This window comes from Ctenocephalides felis, unplaced genomic scaffold (assembly GCF_003426905.1).
Source record: "Ctenocephalides felis isolate EL2017-DRISC unplaced genomic scaffold, ASM342690v1 CF-g0.4_SCAFFOLD_01170, whole genome shotgun sequence".
Lineage (NCBI taxonomy): Eukaryota > Metazoa > Arthropoda > Insecta > Siphonaptera > Pulicidae > Ctenocephalides > Ctenocephalides felis.
Window position 1 is genome coordinate 44,077,425 of NW_020537324.1, and position 19,756 is coordinate 44,097,180.

Below are 19,756 nucleotides of genomic sequence, written 5' to 3' on the forward strand. Positions count from 1 at the left end.
AGTGAAAATAAAAGTAAACAGGTAATAAGGTGGGCAGTTATACAGGTAGACAGGCAGATAAACAGATAGACAGGTAATCAGGTAGACAATTAGAAAAGAAGACAGGTAGACAGATAAACTGATATAGTGGTTTTAAAGTATCAACTTACCATAGGGTACGATGTAGTGAAAAAAAGTTTGCATATATTACGTTTCAAGACCTCTTGGACATTTTGGCATACCTTAAAAGGAGAACCCTATGTAAATTTGAACATAGTTTTTAATTGGAAATAAATTATATCTCTTCTTCCATATTATTGCTGATATTAATACAAAATTATAATGTTTCAGGAATCACTTAACATTTATATGATCGTAAGTTACATAAGTAATATCAAAATAAAAATTTCCCGGTATTACGAAGGTCTTTATTATAGAATATTTAGCGAAAAATATAAAATTAATTAAAAAATCAAATAAATTTTGATATTATTTACACGTGAAATTATAAATATCAAATAAAAAAAATAAAAAAAAATATATCTGAATCGGGAATTGAACCCCGGAACAAAAATTAGAATTCCACGACGATAGCCACTCGGCCAATCTGTTGTTGATAAGGAAAAACATCGCAAGCTATGCATGCCGCGCGCTGCTACAATGCAAACTTTAATTAATTTTTATAATTAAACCGCTTTTCATAGGCCTCTAATATTTTACCACATTCAGTTTGGGCATGAAATCTACCATTGTGCCAAGTTTCATCAAAATCCGAGACGAGCAACGCGCGGGTTCTCCTTTTTAGAAAAAGTTTGATGTGTGTATACCACGAATCAATCGATCCGAATGATACGCAGGAAAAAAGACCAAAAATTTAAACTTAGCAATTCAGTTTATGTAATTTTTAGAAATTTTACATTGGCTAAAAAGTTTCGTTGTCGACACACAAGTGACAAAATTAACAAAATTAATTAACATTATATTAACAAAAAAATCCATATGATTTTTAGGACGTACCTGTCACAGTTTCATGACGATACCTGTCACAGTTTCATGACAATCCGACGATTAGTTTACAGGTTTCAGAGGTTCAAGTGACGCTACTTTACGCTTGATAAGGGTAATCTAGACTCACGGCCAAATCGAAGCAAACGGTTGAGAAGTGGTTTGCTAATTTTAATCGTGGCCATACAGGCGCTGACGATGCTGAACTCTCTGAAAGAAATCAATAGAACGTGGACATATTCACGAATATTTGAATAGAAAATAGGCATGTAAACTGAGTTTTTGTATCAATATGTTACCATGGATGTGACCTGGCTTCACCACTACACTCCGGGGTCGAATAGACAGTCAGTCGGGTGGACTAGACATGATGAGGAGAAAAAATGCAAACGATTAGCTGGCATTTGGAGGTCAGTTTTTTGGGATTCGCAAGGAACGATATTCATCAACTATCTTGGGAAAGGCCAGACCATCAACAGTGACTATTGTTTGTATATTGTTATTAGAGCATTTGAAGATCAAAATAAAAAACGGCCCCCTTTGAAAAAGCAAAACGTGCTGTTTCATCTAGACAACGCACCAAGTCACAAATCCGTAAAAACAGTGGCGGAAAAACATGAATCGACATACGAATTGCTTCTCCACTCAATATATTTAAACCCAGCGGCCATATCCTGTTCTCAGATCTCAAAAGGATGCTCGCTGTAAAGAAATTTTTGCTGAATGAAGAGATTTTGCCGAATTCTGTAGCAAAGTACAAATCGTACTACGAAAATTGTTATGAAAATTCCAAGTTTGCTGTAACCGGTATATAGTCCTCGAAGAAAACTATATTGAATATGTGGGAGTAGTAATGTATATGAAAATATAAACTCCACTTGTATAAAAATATATAAAATTTATTGACTATAAAAATTAATGATACGAAAATATAAATGACAAGTCCAATTGTTTTTTTTCCACTCATGACTAGCCTGCTTGATCCCCACACACTCCCTGCCCAGTGTTGACCTCACAGTTTAAAAAGAAAATGCAGGGAAACACGTTATAAAAATATGTAGGAAAGCAGATTATAGCTGTATTGTGGTACTAGCCAATTAGTAACTCCAATGTTTCGTCGGCATATCCACCGTATGGTAGGTAAATCGACCTTCCATCATCTCCATGCTCTGCATAAGGTTCTGAATAAAAAAATTATGTGGTGAATTTCATGAACCTCGATGTCTTGGTGAACTTCTAAGATTCAGCCTTGATCTACTAATTTTAATTTCTATAATATTTTGGGTAAACAGATGGCGCTCTGTAAGATTATAAATTTTCGCAATGATTAAAATAATCTAGTCGACTTCAGTAGCCCTTTGGATCAAATCCTTGTTAAAAAAGGAGTTTGTCTGTGACAAACATTTTTATCAATTGTTCACCATTATCACTACCATCATAATTAATTGGTATTAGTTATATCAGAATTACTTTATGTTTGGAATGCCTTATTTATGGGTACAGTTTCCATTTCAGCAGGCGTTGCATTCGTATCTGATGGGTTCTTATCAGGGAAAGAAGTTGGCTCTTTATCCAAATCAGGATCATTGATTTCTTTAACATAAGAGTCCAGAATTGAGGAATCCAATAAATAATTTATGTCATCATTTTGTTTTGACTCGTCGCTGTCACCGATAATGGGAGGTAGCATCAAAAGACGCTTTGTTGAGTTAACGGACACGGAGAGGTTGAATTGCATTCCAATAAAGAGTCTAGGCTCCAAATTATTTTTTGTGTCAGCAATAAACACTGAGGTCTGGGTATACCAAATGGGTAACCACGAAAGTCCGTTTCAGGTAATAAGTGCGATAATTACGATGAACCGAGGACTGGGCGTACCTTATACGTAGTCACTGAAGACCAGTGATTATGGTTCTGCATCAAAATCTATATTTCTTAAATCCTCGAAAAATACTCCTTCTTTGTCTTTATCTCAAGCGACGTGGGTCACCACATATAAAATTTATTGACTATAAAAATTAATGATACGAAAATATAAATGACAAGTCCAATTATTTTTCTCTGTCATGACTAGCCTGCTTGATCCTCACAAATAAAAAAAGATTTTTTGAAAAAAAAAATATTTTTCTCAGTTAGCCTCGGGACGTTTCAATCGATATGTTTATGTGATTAGACAATATCATTCATTCTAACTCCCCTTCATTATGTTCTCTTCATTTTCTTTTCGTGTAAATTTAAATGAACGTTATTGCCCAATTTATAAGCTCTTATATTTCATCTATAAAATTTGAATAATAAAAGATTCAGTACTCATAATAGTATATATATAAATATTTAATATTCTTCGGAAATATTTTACGGAATGTCCAGCAATTTGCCTCAAGGCTCGATGCCATACACCACTTCATTAAATTTAAATAAACTACGTTCGATATGATGTGTTTTGTTGTTCTTTTTGGAAGTAATATAATGTTACTAATAATAATATTGCTTTTTGGAGGTAATATAATGTTACTAATAATACAAATAATAAATTTCTTAGGTTGCGATGGTTTGTGCGGAGGAGGTCAGGATATGCAAAGTTCATTTGCCGACTCAGGACATTTTGAAGATATGACTACTAACACAACGATATCATCGATTCACAGCTCTAAGGATAAAATAAATAAATTAACTCGAGATCAGGCCTGTAGTACTGAATGTGAAATCAGTAGCCAACGTGACGGAGAGAGAAAACGTCTCATGGAACTTTATGAACGTAGAATTGAAGAACTGACCAGAACTAGCGAATCTGATACACAGGTTTTCTATTCATATCTCATTAAGTATTAATGCATTATTAATATATGAAGGCATCATTTCACACTTATAAATTTATTAATTCATTCAATTGGCAATCGTAAACTAAGTAAAACGAATATTCAATAAAAATCGAGGCGCTCTGTGTGTGGTTTCTAAATTTATATTTATTGGTATCTGTTATAATTCAGTAATTTAATAAAATATTACAAAATATGCATTTCAAGAGTACAATTTGGTAATATTTTATTTTCTTATGTATGCTGTTTATGATTTACATAATTGTTCAATTTGATTTTGAGTTTTGACAATCATATTGTGGTCAAACCAATGTCAGAATTCATTTTAGAGATATGGTTTCTTCGGCAAATTATCTTATTTTGATCCTATATTAGATTTTGGTATCGAAAAATTATAAAATATTCTGTAGATATAAATAATATTTAAAATATGAGTACCTAGTATTAGAAATACCAATCACATTATGAAATTTGATTTTTTTTTTTAAATAGAACTTTTATTTATTATGCGTAATGAATAGGAAATGAAACGAAAGCACAATGATCGCGTGGAAGCTTTATTGCAGCAGCTAACGGACGTGAACACTCGATATGGCGAATTAGTGCCTGATTATGAACAAGCCCGAGAGCGCGTTCGCGAACTGGAAAAACAATTAGAAAAATTAGCAAAACAACTTTCTGAACAAGAAGAAAAACAAAAACAGATGTTGCTCCATATGTATAATAAAGGACAGGAGGCTGAAAGGATTGAACATGCTGATAGGGTATTTACTTATATCTAGAGGCAAATTCAAAACCTACGCTGATGAATTTTACAATGTTTCATTTCTTTGTTACAGGTTCTTGAAATAGCTAGCTCTACATCAAATAAAGTAACAGTACCTGAACTTCTGCAGCAATTACAGATTACAAAAACTGAGTTAGATAATATTAGAGTAAGCATATAAGATTACAGTATATTTTAATGATATATAAATACTACATAATTTGAAATTTGTTTAAAACTATATAATGGTGTTACATGAATCGTGTTTTTGCAAACTAAGTTCTTTCAGGATACGAATTATTCGCCGGAAAGGCAATTTGAAAAATCGCAAATTCTTCTTAGCGCGAAGGAGGCTGTTTCTTTATGGGTTCTTGGTGCACGCAAGGTTTGTATTTGTAGATTCATGTACAGTTTTATTGTTTTATAAATTTTCGTGTTGAAAAAATACATTTGTGGGTTTCGTACTTAAAAACTAGCGATGTTTTATGATTAGATTCTTTTTGACCTCATAAATTGCATTTACAGAAGTAGACATCTGTTTCCAATAAATATTATATGCATGTTTATTGCTAAAGTGTTTGAAATGTTTCGACTAGAATTATTTCTGAGAAAGCATATTGACGTTTCAAAAAGGCGCAATATATAGTATTAGTTTATTTTAATCTTTACCTCTACCCAAATATTTCATATGCAAATCTAACTTGTTCATAATATTTTTTTTTTTCAAAAGTATTCAAAAGTATTCTTTATTTTCTCCAATTATTAAATTGATTAATTTGATGATAATCTGTTGCAATTGCTGAGTTGTCTTGGAATAGTGCTAAAACAGTATTTAAAAAAAGCGACGAACATTACTACTTTAATAAAATTCGGCTCCAAGAATTGTTATCCTTTTCCGGGCGATTTCGTAGAAATATGCTGATTTATCACATACTATTTTATGTATTAAGCTCCAATCATTTCAACAATTTTGAGCTGTGTATTCATTGTGCTTATTTAATCATTAGATAATTTCAGATAGATTTCCCAGATAAGTTAAAGTACTGATTTCTATAAGCAGCAATATTTTGAATTCTATTAATCGTTATAAATCAAAGACTTTCCAAATTATTTAGCAAACTTAATTTTTTGCCTTCATACTAGTTTGTGTATTAGAAAGTGCAATAGTTTATAATTTTATATTGTAACTGAATCTGAAGGATTTTTCGGTATTCGTAATATCACTTGAAATTTTTCACTCAAAATATTGGGTTCGATAATGTTATTAGAGAACAAATTTTTCGTTTACGTTTCATTACATAATTACAAGCATTTAAATTTCTAATTGTGAGTAAAATTATTGGTGATCTAATTTACAATAATAAATTATGCGGTGGAAATCCTAGTAAATTTAGCGAATTTAAGTATTCTATAATGTTAATTAAATAAATACGCAGTGACAAATGGTCAACGCTGTTGCCCGTTGTAACTCCATTTTCTATAGGCTAAAACTCATAGAAAGAGTTTACTTACTATCCTCATACTAACTAAGCCTTAAAAGAAGCAATTAGAGCAGAAATTGCAAAGATACCGCCTTAAATGACAACACGTGATTTTAAATACATCAGAGATTACCTAACCCTCTGTATCGCAAACAAGGGAGAAGCATTAGTATATGGTAAACATTTAGCAATACATAAATTATCAATTTTGTTTAATATTTATAGTTCTTGGAAATCTATTCTGAATTTCTGCCCTGTATTGTAAGATAAACTAGTTGGTTTGGTATTTAGCCTTGAGGCAAGTTACATGAACTTCCCGATTTGTGTAAATAATCGACTTAATAAAAAAAAAAAGTGTAAATAATATACTTCATCAATCCTACTTTTAAAAAACGATAATAATTTTAGCAAAGTTTGACGAATTTTTAAAATTAAACTACTTGTAGTAAGGCTGTAATATTACATTAAGTTCTATAAAACCATGATGTATATCGCCAAAAAAAGTTCCATGAAAATCGGCTTAAATTTTTTTTTCAACAGTTCATTACAAGAAAACGGCTCGGTAGATTTTCACCTAAAATTAATCAGTACCATTCTCAACTAATATCTTTCGAACAGTTTTTGATTTTTTAAAATCGGTTCGGTAGGATGAGCTTAAATGTGCACGAAAAGTTTAACACTTTTTTTCAACAGTTAATTACAAGAAAACGGCTCGGTAGATTTTCACCTAAAATTAATCAGAACCATTCCCAACTAATATCTTTCAAACAGTTTTTGATTTTTTAAAATCCGTTCGGTGGGATGAGCTTAAATGTGCACGAAAAGTTTAACACTTTTTTTCAAATTGCAAAGAAACGGCTTGGCAGATCGTCGCACAAAACTGACAAACGATAGTCCTCACCGAAATACATCAAATGGTTTTTAAATTTCTAAAATCGGTTCAGGCGTTTTTGAGAAAACGTCGATCAAAAGTCTAATTTTGACAAATGCCAAAAAAACGATACCAATTTTTCCAAAATTTGACAAATTTTTAAAGATGAACCAGTTGTCGTTGGGCCGTAATATTTTAGTATGATCTAGAAGACTATGGTATCTACCGTCAATAATCAAATAAATAAAAATCATAAAAATTATCGAAATTTTTTTTTTAAAAACTTTATTACAAGAAAACGGCCGATCTCTACCAAAAACTAATCAGCACGATTCCCAACCAATATCTTTCGAACGGTTTTTGAATGTTCAAAATCGATTCAGAATAAACTTAGACGAAAATTTTTTCACTTTTCTGTGATTTATAAAGAAACAGCTTGGCCGATCGTCGCACAAAACTGACAAACAATAGTTCTCGTCGAAATACATCGAATGGCTTTTAAATTTTTGAAATCGGCCCAGCCGTTTTCGAGAAAACGTCGATTTACGGCAAAAAATCTCTTCACACACACACACACATACTTTTTCCAAATTTGGTCTCATTCGATTCAGAATGTCTTGAAACCTCGAGAAAACATAAAATTAGAGAATCGGATTTTTTGATATATAAACTTCTCCTTCGGGAAGTTAATAAAGATTTTGTATAGTTTAATGTGCATTAAGTAATTTGGAAAAAAATAGGATGGTACGAAGTCCACAATGTATAAGTTTGAGCTCGCATTTATAATATTGCACTGCATGATATCTATACAAATTTGTTTCCATAGAAACAGCCTCAGTCGCAGATGAATATTGCTAAAAAAATTATATGTTCAAGTAACTGCATGGCTAGTAGTATTTTTTGTAATATTCAATTTGCATTAATAATTATAATATTCTCTTAACATTTATAGGCCATGTATAGGCGAATTGTCGAAGCACAAGGAAACAGAAACAAAATGGACCCAGAGATAACTCTTCAGTTCTTAAAATCTGCTATTTATTATTTTCTAACTGATACAGAAAATCACCAAAGTCACTTGAATGCAATCGAGAGTATCTTAGGCTTTTCAGATGAGGAAAAACGTGTAATTAGTAAAGCTCGTTCTAAGATTTAAATTGCATCTTATGGCATTTTTAGCTCACATTAAAAAGTATATATACACCAAAGCATATAAAATGTAAAAAATATTATTTATCTGAAATTAAATCAAATTGAAAAAAAAAGGTTCATCATTATTACATTTTTAAGGTTTGTAATATTATTGAAAAAAAAATCTGAAAATTTTGAAATTTGTTTGAACCGTGTAAGTAAACTTTAAAAATTGAAAATCTTGGTACGGAACTTAAAACAATTGTAACAAAATTATTTTTAAAATCTATAAAATATTTCATAATTTGATGTGCATATTCGTCAATTCAAGTAAAATGTTTTTGAATCATTCAAATTAAAACCGTTAAAAACTAAATTAACATTTTTGGCACTTTTTGCTCCGTATGTTCGAAACGGCTGGACCTGTCGTTTGCGAAAAACTAATAAGCACGTCTTCCCATCAATAGGAAACGAATATTTTTCAAATCATTGAAATCGGTTGATCCGTGCTCTCGAAAAAGTTGGCGAAAAATTGTATCCGCACCTACATTCATGCATACACGCGCATACATAAATTTTTTCTATGGTATGCTAAAATGTTCCACTGAAACCACTGAAACGTAAAGATATGCAAAAAAAATATTTTCGATTTTTTTGCAATTACTAAAACTACCCTACGGTCGTAAAATCGATTGAATTTTTTTTGTTAACAAAAGATACAGCGTAAATGCTTGAAATAACGAAGGAGGCTTTTGAACAATTATTTTGATTTTGACATCATATCAATGATCAAATATATCAATTAGATAAACTATATTAAATAAAAAACATTATAAACTAGTTAAAAGTGGCATTTTGCCTTAAGGCAAGTTGCAAAAACTTCACGATAATTAACCTAATTTGGGATGTAGATATTTAGATAAAATTTTCAATTATTTATTTAGAAAATCAAGTTTTTGCTTTTAATTAAGTCAAAATATTGCAATTTTCAATTGATATCTTTCGAACATATTTATAATATCTGTAATTATATTAATTATAGTGCACAGACACGTTCTTGTTTGTATGTACTGCAATTGTGGAAACCTCTTTTGTAAAAACTCAAATTATTTTGTGAAAGATGAAGCATCTGCTATAAGAAAATACTGACAGAATTACATATATCATATACATAGTTTTAGATATCTTTCAATTATTTAAATGAATGGTAACATTTTTTACAAACCTAGAAAAAATTTGTAGACTGTTCATTTACTTTTTTGCTAATTTCAAAGCCATTTCTAATTGACTTGAATGACATTACAAAAGCAACTTTTGATACAATTTTTGACTATAATGTTATGAATTTTTAAATTTAAACTACTTGTCATAGGACCGTAATATCTTAGATGTTTTTTAGGATCATGATATCTATCGTCAAACAAAAGTTTCATAAATATCGTCATAAAACAATTTTTAACACTTAATTACAAGAAAACGGCTCGGTCGACCTTACCCAAAACTAAAGTATCAATCCCAACCAATATCATTCGAACAGATTTTGATTTTTTAGAATCGATTCAGGATAGGGAGCTAAAACGTGGACGAAAAGTTTTGTAATTTTATGCAAATTAAAAGGAAACGGCTCGACCGATCGTCGCACAAAACTGAGAAGCGATAATCCTGATCGAGATACATCGAATGGCTTTTAAATTTTTGAAATCGGTTCAGGTGTTTTTGAGCAAACCTCGATGAAAGGTCTAATTTTGAAAAACGCGACTATTTTTTTCAATCTTTTTTTAGAAGACCATGATATCTATTAGCAAAAAAAAAGATTATATATATAAAGAAAATTATATAAAACCATCAATTACAAGAAATTGTGCCAGAGAAACTTTACCAAAAACTAATCAGCACGATTCCCAACCAATATCTTTCGAACGGTTTCTGAATTTTTAAAATCGATTCAGAATTGCGGAATAAAACGTTAACAAAAATTTTTTGACGGGCGTTTATCGTTCCAACACTGAGTGCTCTTCACATTTGTGTCAAAAGTCGCTTTTCTAATGTGATGAGCCAAAATTTAAATTTCACAAATTTAAAACTCATTGGAATAAATTCGATGGAGAAACCGCGATTAGTTTTGCGAGAAGATCGGCGAAGCCATTAGATTTCGAACTAGCCAATTGACTTATTCGAGGAATAAAGACAATTTATTTTAGCCCATTAATACGTGCCTTCGGTGAATACCACATTAACTCTAATAAGAAATATGTTTAATAACTTTAGATCTTAACTGCAAAACCACTTCAGTAGTAATTTTAGAGAATTAAAGAATAAGTAGAAATTTCATTTCGATTGATTTGACCTAACAGAAGAGCTATTCTAGAATGTAATGTAATGCATATGTTTTGATATTATAATCATATTTATTCATAGAACAATAACAATAATAAAATAATAATTAAAATATGAATCATACAGTGACTGAGTAGGTTCTTAATCATAAGCGACTAATTCTCCATAATACGCAGTTACAGCTATTAACTTCTTGTCCAAAAAATTTTGTTCAATTTCTACAGATGAACCAGGTCCTGCCATAAGAACCAACTGGACGAAAAAAAATTATCAGTCATGAAATATTTAACCATTTTTAACATGAAAATGTAGCATACCTGATTTGCGTCAGTGTTTCTTGGCAAAAATAAAGCAATGTTCTCAGTAATATTTCTAGTAACTGCTAATAATCGTGATCCTGACACAGGCAGCAAGCTTTTTTCAACATCGTAATAATCATCCTGAAAATAATTATTTATTAATTACTATAACGGAATAGACAAATTAGTATTGTAATACTAAATTTTTAAAATCGAATGATTCGAATCAGTTTTTTGTGACTGAACTCAAATCAAACTTATATATATATATATATATATATATATCTTATATATAAAATTCTTCTGTAATAATGTAAGTTTCATAATTCCTTCTAAACTATAATTCGGACTTTCATGAATCTTCCTGAAGTTTGTTCGGGAAATTTTCTAGAATGTTTTGATTCATAGAAATATAGTTAGATTGTAGAAATAAATGGAAAAAATTACAAAAAACCGCTTATCATTGTTTGCCCTTGAAAATATTTGAAGCTTAGTTTGACATTAAAAACAAATGAAGACTGTCATTTGCCAATCATTTCTATTCACTTACAGGCTAAGGCAATATTAACATATAATATATTCATGATTATGAATAAGGAAAATGTCTACATTATTAATGCCGAAAAGCAGCTGAGATGTGCCAAAAATTAAATTAATATAAGATGCAAATAATATAACATGCGCCTGACGCGCACGGCGAATCGTGTTCTCAACGTACGCGTGGTTTGCTTTTGCTTGCAATAATTTTGTTTGCGCACTTTGCGAACAGATTCGCCGTACGAATTCGTGCAAAGGAGTCGAGCCATAAGTGATTGCGCTCAAAAATATTCAATTTACGGTCGTTTTGCCTTACTATACTAAGTCACAATACAAAAAAAATTATTTAGAAGTTTCATTGTGTCAAAAATTGTAATTTTACTTTTTTCAAAATAACGTTGGGTATCGATAAAAGAACTAATTATAAGAGAAAAATGTTTAATAATGTTTTTCAAAAAAGCAAATACTTTTCAAGTTACTGGCTACTGAAAATTTGTTTCTTTTTTGCGTTTTTCATCGTTTTTTGCTAATATCTTCAAAAATATACATTTTAACGAAAATCATGTAATGGACAAAATTATATATTACGCATACGAGTACAATGTTTTTTTTTTCATTTAAATCAAATAGTTTATGAGTGCCATTACCACCAAAATTAAAAAAAAAATCGTTTTTCATCTAGAATTAACTTGGTTTGAGAGATCTTGATGGATTCTAGAAAATACCATAACATTAGTACAATCGATTTTTAAAAAACTCACGATTTCATAAAAAAATCCATTTAATAAAACAACCAATTTCTCATTATAATATCTCTGAAAGAATACGTATAAAAGTATATATATGAAAATTCAAGGTATTTTTCAGACTAATTATTGGTTTTTATTATTTTTTTGTTACACAAATATTGATAGAGTTCTAATTGTTTGAAGAGTGCGCAGCTATCCAACCGGCGTGTCTTTCGAGCCCTTTAACCCTTCGCCGTTTCAAAATAAGAGAAGTTACGGTAAAATTTATGATAAAGAAAGTTGTAGCTCATTTAATCACCTTTAAAATAGTATATTATAAGTTATGATAAAATCAGAATTAAAGGAGTTATAATCCAATTAATACGAGGGGTGGTGACGAAATGCAAATTGTTTTCACTTCTGAACTTTAGATAAAGATTAGCTGGGCATACGCTTTTTTCCTCTCCATTTACTGCAATAATTTTGTTGATAGTAGGTTGAATAGAGCACATGTGAACAAAATTTTACCAAATAATTCACTTCAAATATGAACTTAAGTAATAATGTATATTGAATTATTAGTGTGAAAAATGCAATTTAGATATTAAAATACTAAAACCCAGTTAAAATATGGTACGAAATTATAAAAATTGTAGGCAACATTATTGAAGCAATTATTTTGGGTAGAAAAATCCAAGGTGATATTGTATCTTGACCGCGCATGCTATATATTAATTCTTTCTGAATTTGTTATACTTTTTAAAAGATTTCAATTTTCAACACGTGTATCTATGCTATGACAATAAATACATGGTGATAAATTTGGAAAATAATATTTTAGCCGTGAATAAACAAAAAATCATTCATTTAAACATCCACATCTACAGGTATGTCTGAAAATATTGTATAACCCTTAAATTAAATAAAATAAATTGAGCTATTGGAAATAAATTTGTTCTATAAATCGCAGTATATAATTTTTAATATATAATTTTATTGAATATATTTTAATATTTGTTAAAGGAATAATTAAAGTGTTAACTGTGGGAATTGAGAATAATCATTTTATTTGAAACAGTACTACATTTAACATCACTCATGTATTGGTGTAAATAGTAACTCGAAAAATAATAATGATTATTTTTAACTGAACGGTGTAAATATTAGTATAGGATATTAAAAAAACGTAGAGGTGAGTACAGAACAACGTCTGTCGGGCCATTTAGTATATATATATATATATATATATATATATATGTATGTATATATATATGTATATTTCAAAGTAACTAGCAGCCCATTCGTCGAAATAAAAAGGTATAAAGTATAAAAACTTTTATTTATACGTTTCGACACAAGATGCGTGTCATCATTCAGCAACACAGGACAAAAACACTCAACAAAAATTTATTTTAAAAAATTAAACTTAATAACATATTAGAGAAAAAAACATTTTTTAGAAAAAATTATGAATAACTAAAAGATTTGAAAACTAATTTGACTAAAAGTTATGAAATACATCACTGTGAAGCTAGAAGCACGCCCATACCGAGCATCTAGACTCGACTGAATTGAATATATATATATATATATATATATATATATATATATATATATATATAGACAAATTTAAACTAAAAATAACTTATCCTACAGGAAGTTAACTAGTGGTGCATGGCATCATGCCTTAAGGCAAATTGCTGTAACTTCCCGTACCGTAACAAAATGTTCGAGGAATATTAAATGTTTTCGAAATATTTATAAATACTGTACCATTGTCTAACATTTGTAAGAATTATATAAACTGAATTGCAAAGATAAAATTATTTATTTAAAGTATATAAGTGAGCTTTACAACTTTAGCAAAAATTAAAATTTGAATTATTTTCGATATACAGAATTTTTTTTTTCCAAAAGCAATTGTTTTACCAACACAAGCTTGAAAGTTTTTTGAATCATTCAAATAGTTTTCTCAAAAACTGCCATTATTTGCGCATTTAGCTCCGTATCTTCGAAACGGCTGGACCTTCCTTTGCCAAAAAACTAATCACTACTTCTCCCAATCATTACGAATTTAATGTTTTTTAGATCATTCAAATCGGATGCTCCGTTCTCTCAAAAACTCGATTTCTATTTTCTGCACTTTTTGCTCGGTATCTCCGTAACGGCTGGACCTGCCTTTGCCAAAAACTAATAAGCACATCACCCTATCAATAGGAATCGAATGTTTTTTTATTCATTCAAATCGGTTGATTCGTGCGCCCGAATACGCGGACGAAAAAATTCGGCCCATTTTTGATTTTCGGCCCATAACTATAACTACCCTACGGGAAGATCATAAAATGAATATAAAAAATAAAATATAAATTAACCACTTCGCATACTTGACGGCTGCAGAATGCCCCTGATGATTTCAGGAAGACGAAGCAGCCGATTTGTTGGTTCAAAAATCATTCGATTCCTAGAGATCAAGTGAGATTTTTTTCAAAAATTTCAAAAAATTTTATAGCTTTTTTTAAAAAAAATAATTTTTGGTACGGGAAGTTCCAGCAATTTGCCTGAATGCACGATATCACGCACACACCCTTGCGATTTTTTGCAGCCCAATCGTCGAATTAAAAAAAGATTAAATAACAAAATTATTTATTCCATAAAATATTTCGACACTTGATGTGTATCATCATTCAATAATCTAAAAAATATATTATATAAATTCAAAGTTGATAATAAATATAAATATATATAAAGGAGTAAATTATACATACCAAACCAGGAAAAACAACAGAAAAAAATAATTATGATAGCGGTGCATTATGGACACTGGTCAAGGTTACAAAGCATGTGTAGTGATGGAGCGGGGTGGGAGAAACGAAAGGGGAAAGAGAAACTAGCTGTAAGTGGAATTCTGTCTTAAGGCAGTTAGGGCATCGTGCCTTAAGGCAAATTGCTGGAACTTCCCGTACCAAAAATTATTATTTTTTTTTAAAAACGATTAACATTTTTGAAAAAAATTTACTTCGAAAAAATAAGATTTTTGAAAAACTATAAATTGAACAAAAAATTACTTTTTTTTGAAAAAAATTTTAACTTATTGTTAAAATCTCTATGAAATATCTGAAAATTTGATGTGCATATGTCTAAATGATCATTTTTGACCGCCAAATGGCATTTTTTTTTACTTTTTTCGTTAGATCTCCGAAACCGATAGACCTGCCTTTATGAAAATTTGATCAATTCTTTATCTTGTCAATACAAGTTGAATGTTTTTTGAATTATTAAAATCGGACGCTCCGTTTGCTTAAAAACTGAGTTACCGTTTTCGGCACTTTTTGCCCCGTATCTCCGGAACGGCTAGACCTGCCTTCGCCAAAAACTAATCAGCACGTCTTCTTATCAATACGAATCGAATGTTTTTTGAATTATTCAAATCGGTTGATCCGTGTTCCCGAAATCGTCGACGAAAATTTGTATCCGCACATACATACACACACGTACATACATACATGCATACACACACACATACACACACACACACACACACACACATACATCCATTTTTTCTAAGGTATGCCAAAATGTTCAGAAACCTCTGAAACGTAAAGATACATAAAAATTTTCATTTTCGATTTTTTTGCGATTACTATAACTTACCCTACGGGAAGTTAACAAAGAAGAAATATAACGAACGAAAGATTTTAAAACTGTATAGAATTACTTTTCATGAAATTAATGATGACTTTGTAACTGTCATGTAAGAGATGAGAGGAATTACGTTTGTTGACACAAGAAGTATTAAGGAATATAAGTATAAACTCAACTATCTTTCTAAAGTCACAATTTTGGGTTTTTGAAGAAAAAAAACTCCCGCTGATAGGGTTACTGATTCTGTTTACAGGTTGGACTGCTATGATTGCAATAGTTGTTACATTGGTGAAAGCTCCCAATATACAAGAGGGTTAATCAACATATATATAATTCTCGAAACCCAAATCAATTTAAAACGAAGAATTAACTTGAACATGTCAAATCTTTCCATCCTATACATTGAAAAAAATTGTGACCTAAGAAAGATAGTTGAGTCTTTCAACAACAATTCGCTTTGCAATGACTATAAAATAATCCTTGACCATTTTCAAAACACCACCATATCTGAATGAAGTGTGTATTTTATTATTTTATTATTTTACCAAAAACATATAGACATCAGTCTTTTACACTTTCACAAAAAAATTGTAAACAGAATTCATTCAGTATTTAGACGTCAGTTACTAGAATGTAACAAAAAAAATGTCAAAAATCATTAGTTTTAAATTTCTAAAATTTTATATAATTTTCCTTTTACATTATTATAAAATCTTTTAGTTGTTCCATTAAATGACAGTCTCGACGAAGACCGAAACGTGTGGTTAATTAAAGCTTTTTTACAACTGCTTTAGTTTTTTTTTACTTGGTGTTACTGCCCGAATCAAAATAACTCATCAAAATATATATCAACACCAAATTCACAAACTCCAATATATATATATATATATATATATATATATATATATATATATGTATATATATATATATATATATATTTATATGTGTGTGTGTGTGTTGAAGAAGTAATTTTTTATGTGGAGATATGAATGAGTTCATCTAATTGTAAGACAATACATCAAATGAAATCCAAAGACTTAAAATAAGTAATGAAATAAAGCTATGAAACATGAATAATATAGATAAATTACAAAATATTTTTGCAAGAGTAAGTTATAATACGATTGGCTCTGAGGTTCAAATAAGGCATAATTGCTCAATTTAAAACATGAAAATTTTCTCCATTAAATACAAGTTAGTGCATAAATGGGCTAAATGAGGTGCTTTGCGCTATGTAAAACATTATCTATATCCACAATTAAAGATTAATCTTTATCTCTTTACCTTTCATTTGATGTATCGCCTTACAATTAGTATATATAATAGTAAGAAATGGCTTACCTTAAGATATTGTGGTCCTCCCCATGGGGGACTTAAAAAAACTACATCAGCTACCAAGGAATCTGATAAAAGAAGAAAATCGCCTACTATAAATTCTATTCGATCTGCCACTCCATATACTGCTGCATTATGTTGAGCAATACGGATTTTCTCAGGATCAATATCGATAGCAATTACTGAAAACAACCACAAAATACCTCATGTCAATCAATCAAAATCAGGAAGCAAAAAGGCTAAATAGATCAAGTATATATATAGTATAATAAATATATACGAGCTAACCAGGAAAACTTTATTTTACAATGTCAGGTATTTCTAGGTAATTTCTAGAGAAGCCAAGGATATACTAATTTATTGTAAGCGTTTAAGGATATATATATATATATATATATATATATACTAGCTGACCCGGCAAACGCTGTTTTGCCATCAAAAATATTTTGCCGCATTGCAGAAGTTTTTATAATATACATGATATATTAATGATAATGTTATATTTTTATTACACAAATTTCTTTACATTTTGATATTTAATTCGAACGCATCATAGTGCTTTGTTTATTTTAATTTTATTTATGTCAAATAGTGAAATATTTTTAATCAATGAATAAATTAGATTTTAGTCTGAATCATCTAGTACCATTATCTAAATATATAATTTTTATATAAATATCAGATTTTTTACTTTTGCATTTAATTGAAAAATATTGAATGTCAATTTCATATATCCAATATGCACTAAATTTTTAAATGCCAAAATATTTCCTTTTTGGTTCGAAATTTAATATAATATGATATAATTTATATCTATAATTTGATTGCCAATATTGCCTATAACATAACTTGGAATAATAATTTATTTGTATCTTATTGAAGTCGTTTAAAAATTCATTTTTTTTTGAACTGTCAGAATTTTGTTTATGATTAATGTTAAATTCAATATGTCGCTTTTTTATTGTGATCTATAACGTTTTAATCACTTATCATATAAATTTTCGACTGCAAATTGATATTCATACTATCCCTGAAACTAACATGGATAAAGTTCTGAGAAATCCGAGTCCAAATCTATAAAATGTTTGATTTTTGGCACTTTTATTAATTTTTATCAATTTTCGTACTGTAAAATAATGGATGATTATTTATCAAAATTATAATATTTAGACTATAATTTTAGATGTATACTTTTTATTTTGGCATTGAATTATTTTCATTGAAATCAAGTGAAACATAAATATATTTATTCGATATTTATATAAAACATATAATTAAAATATGCATTAAAATAATATGTCATTTTATAAATAGTATTTATTACTTTGGTGCTTGATATGGGTATCAATTTGTAATAAAATATTTCTTTCTGACAAATAGTTAAAAACTTATTATAATTTTCAAAATTATTTGACATTTCATACTTCAAAAATTAATTCACTCGCATCATAGCGTTTTGTTTATTATACTTTTGTCATGTCAAATACGTCATATTTTTTTTTATAAATTAATAATTATTTTAAGTCATCAATGAATATATTATATGATTGTTAAATTCATAAAAAAGTGCAAATTCAACACAGGAATATTGTGGAAATAAATATTTTTTTACGTAAAGATCTGATTTTTGACATTTGCATTTCATTTCAAATTAATTATAACTGTCAAAATATTTTCTTTTGGATCGAAATTTAATATAATTTGATATAATATTTAGTTTGTCTAGTTTGTTTTTGTCAGATTGCAATGATACCTTCAGATTGTACTATTCCATTTAAGAGGTTACAATTTTCTGTATGATTAACTTTTGCGATGGCAATCAAAATTTATCTCAACTCATATAATAATAATATTTTATTTTGATTACACAAATTTCTTTACACTTCGTTAATTAACTCGAACGCATGATGCAGGTGTTTTGTTTATTTTAATTTTGTTTGTCATTTTTTTTTTAAATTAATGAATAAATCAGGTTTCAGTCTAAATTAACAAATCAGTATCTTTATCTGAATATACAATTTTTTATATAAATATTTGATTTTTTACATTTTCATTTAATTGAAAAACAGTGAATGTCAATTTCATATATTCAATATGCAGTATATTTGTAAATGTCAAAATATTTCCTTTTTGATCGAAAATTAATATATGATATTTATTTTACAATATTGTGTTGTATCTATAATTTGTTCGGCAATATAACTTGGAATAATTAATTTATTTGTTTCTTATTGAAGTCGTTAAACATTTTTTTTGTGAAATGTCAAATTTTTGTTTATGATTAATTTTAAATTCAATATGTCGCTTTTTTATTCTGATCTCTGATCTATAAGGTTTTGATGAAGTTTTGGTATCCGAAATAATTTGGTAAGCTAATCAAATAAATATAAACTGTAAATCTATTTATATAATTATTTTCATAAATATTGACAAATGACATTTGACGATTTTCATGTCAACATTAATTCAAATTTATAAATTGACTTTTAATTAGATTTAAAACTATAAATTGTGATTTTGAATATAGCATTTCATCTAATTTGGATATAAATGCTGGTATATCTATATATGTATGTTTTTGAATTAAATTTTTTGAACTGTCAATTTTTTTTTCAAAAATCATAAATCTTTTTTTTCGAGTTTTCCATACATTTTGACATTTGTCATTTTAGTGTTTTGTTTTTTTTTTGGCCATTTTCTGTCAAAATTTTTAGAAATTTATAAAAATTATATATTTATATTTTAAATTTACTTTTCAAAATTTCCTATAACCTAAGTTGGATATATATGCACACAATGATCCAATAAAATTTAAAATCGGTCCAG

The 19,756-nt window shown here is 28.9% G+C and overlaps 2 protein-coding genes across 2 annotated transcripts in view; one reads left to right on the forward strand and one right to left on the reverse strand.

Annotated features, from left to right (window-relative positions):
• LOC113367281 overlaps nucleotides 1-8,077 on the forward strand; it is a 66,512-nt gene extending 58,435 nt beyond the window's left edge. The window contains exons 6-10 of the mRNA XM_026608901.1: nucleotides 3,527-3,786; nucleotides 4,325-4,567; nucleotides 4,643-4,738; nucleotides 4,859-4,954; nucleotides 7,874-8,077. Coding sequence (XP_026464686.1) covers nucleotides 3,527-3,786; nucleotides 4,325-4,567; nucleotides 4,643-4,738; nucleotides 4,859-4,954; nucleotides 7,874-8,077 — 899 coding nt within the window. The remainder of the gene's footprint in view (nucleotides 1-3,526; nucleotides 3,787-4,324; nucleotides 4,568-4,642; nucleotides 4,739-4,858; nucleotides 4,955-7,873) is intronic.
• A 2,439-nt stretch (nucleotides 8,078-10,516) lies between these two features.
• Nucleotides 10,517-19,756, reverse strand: part of LOC113367282 (trimethylguanosine synthase-like) — an 11,112-nt gene continuing 1,872 nt past the window's right edge. The window contains exons 2-4 of the mRNA XM_026608902.1: nucleotides 16,937-17,112; nucleotides 10,707-10,829; nucleotides 10,517-10,641 (exon numbers count right to left, since the gene is read on the reverse strand). Coding sequence (XP_026464687.1) covers nucleotides 10,531-10,641; nucleotides 10,707-10,829; nucleotides 16,937-17,112 — 410 coding nt within the window. The 3' untranslated portion in view covers nucleotides 10,517-10,530. The remainder of the gene's footprint in view (nucleotides 10,642-10,706; nucleotides 10,830-16,936; nucleotides 17,113-19,756) is intronic.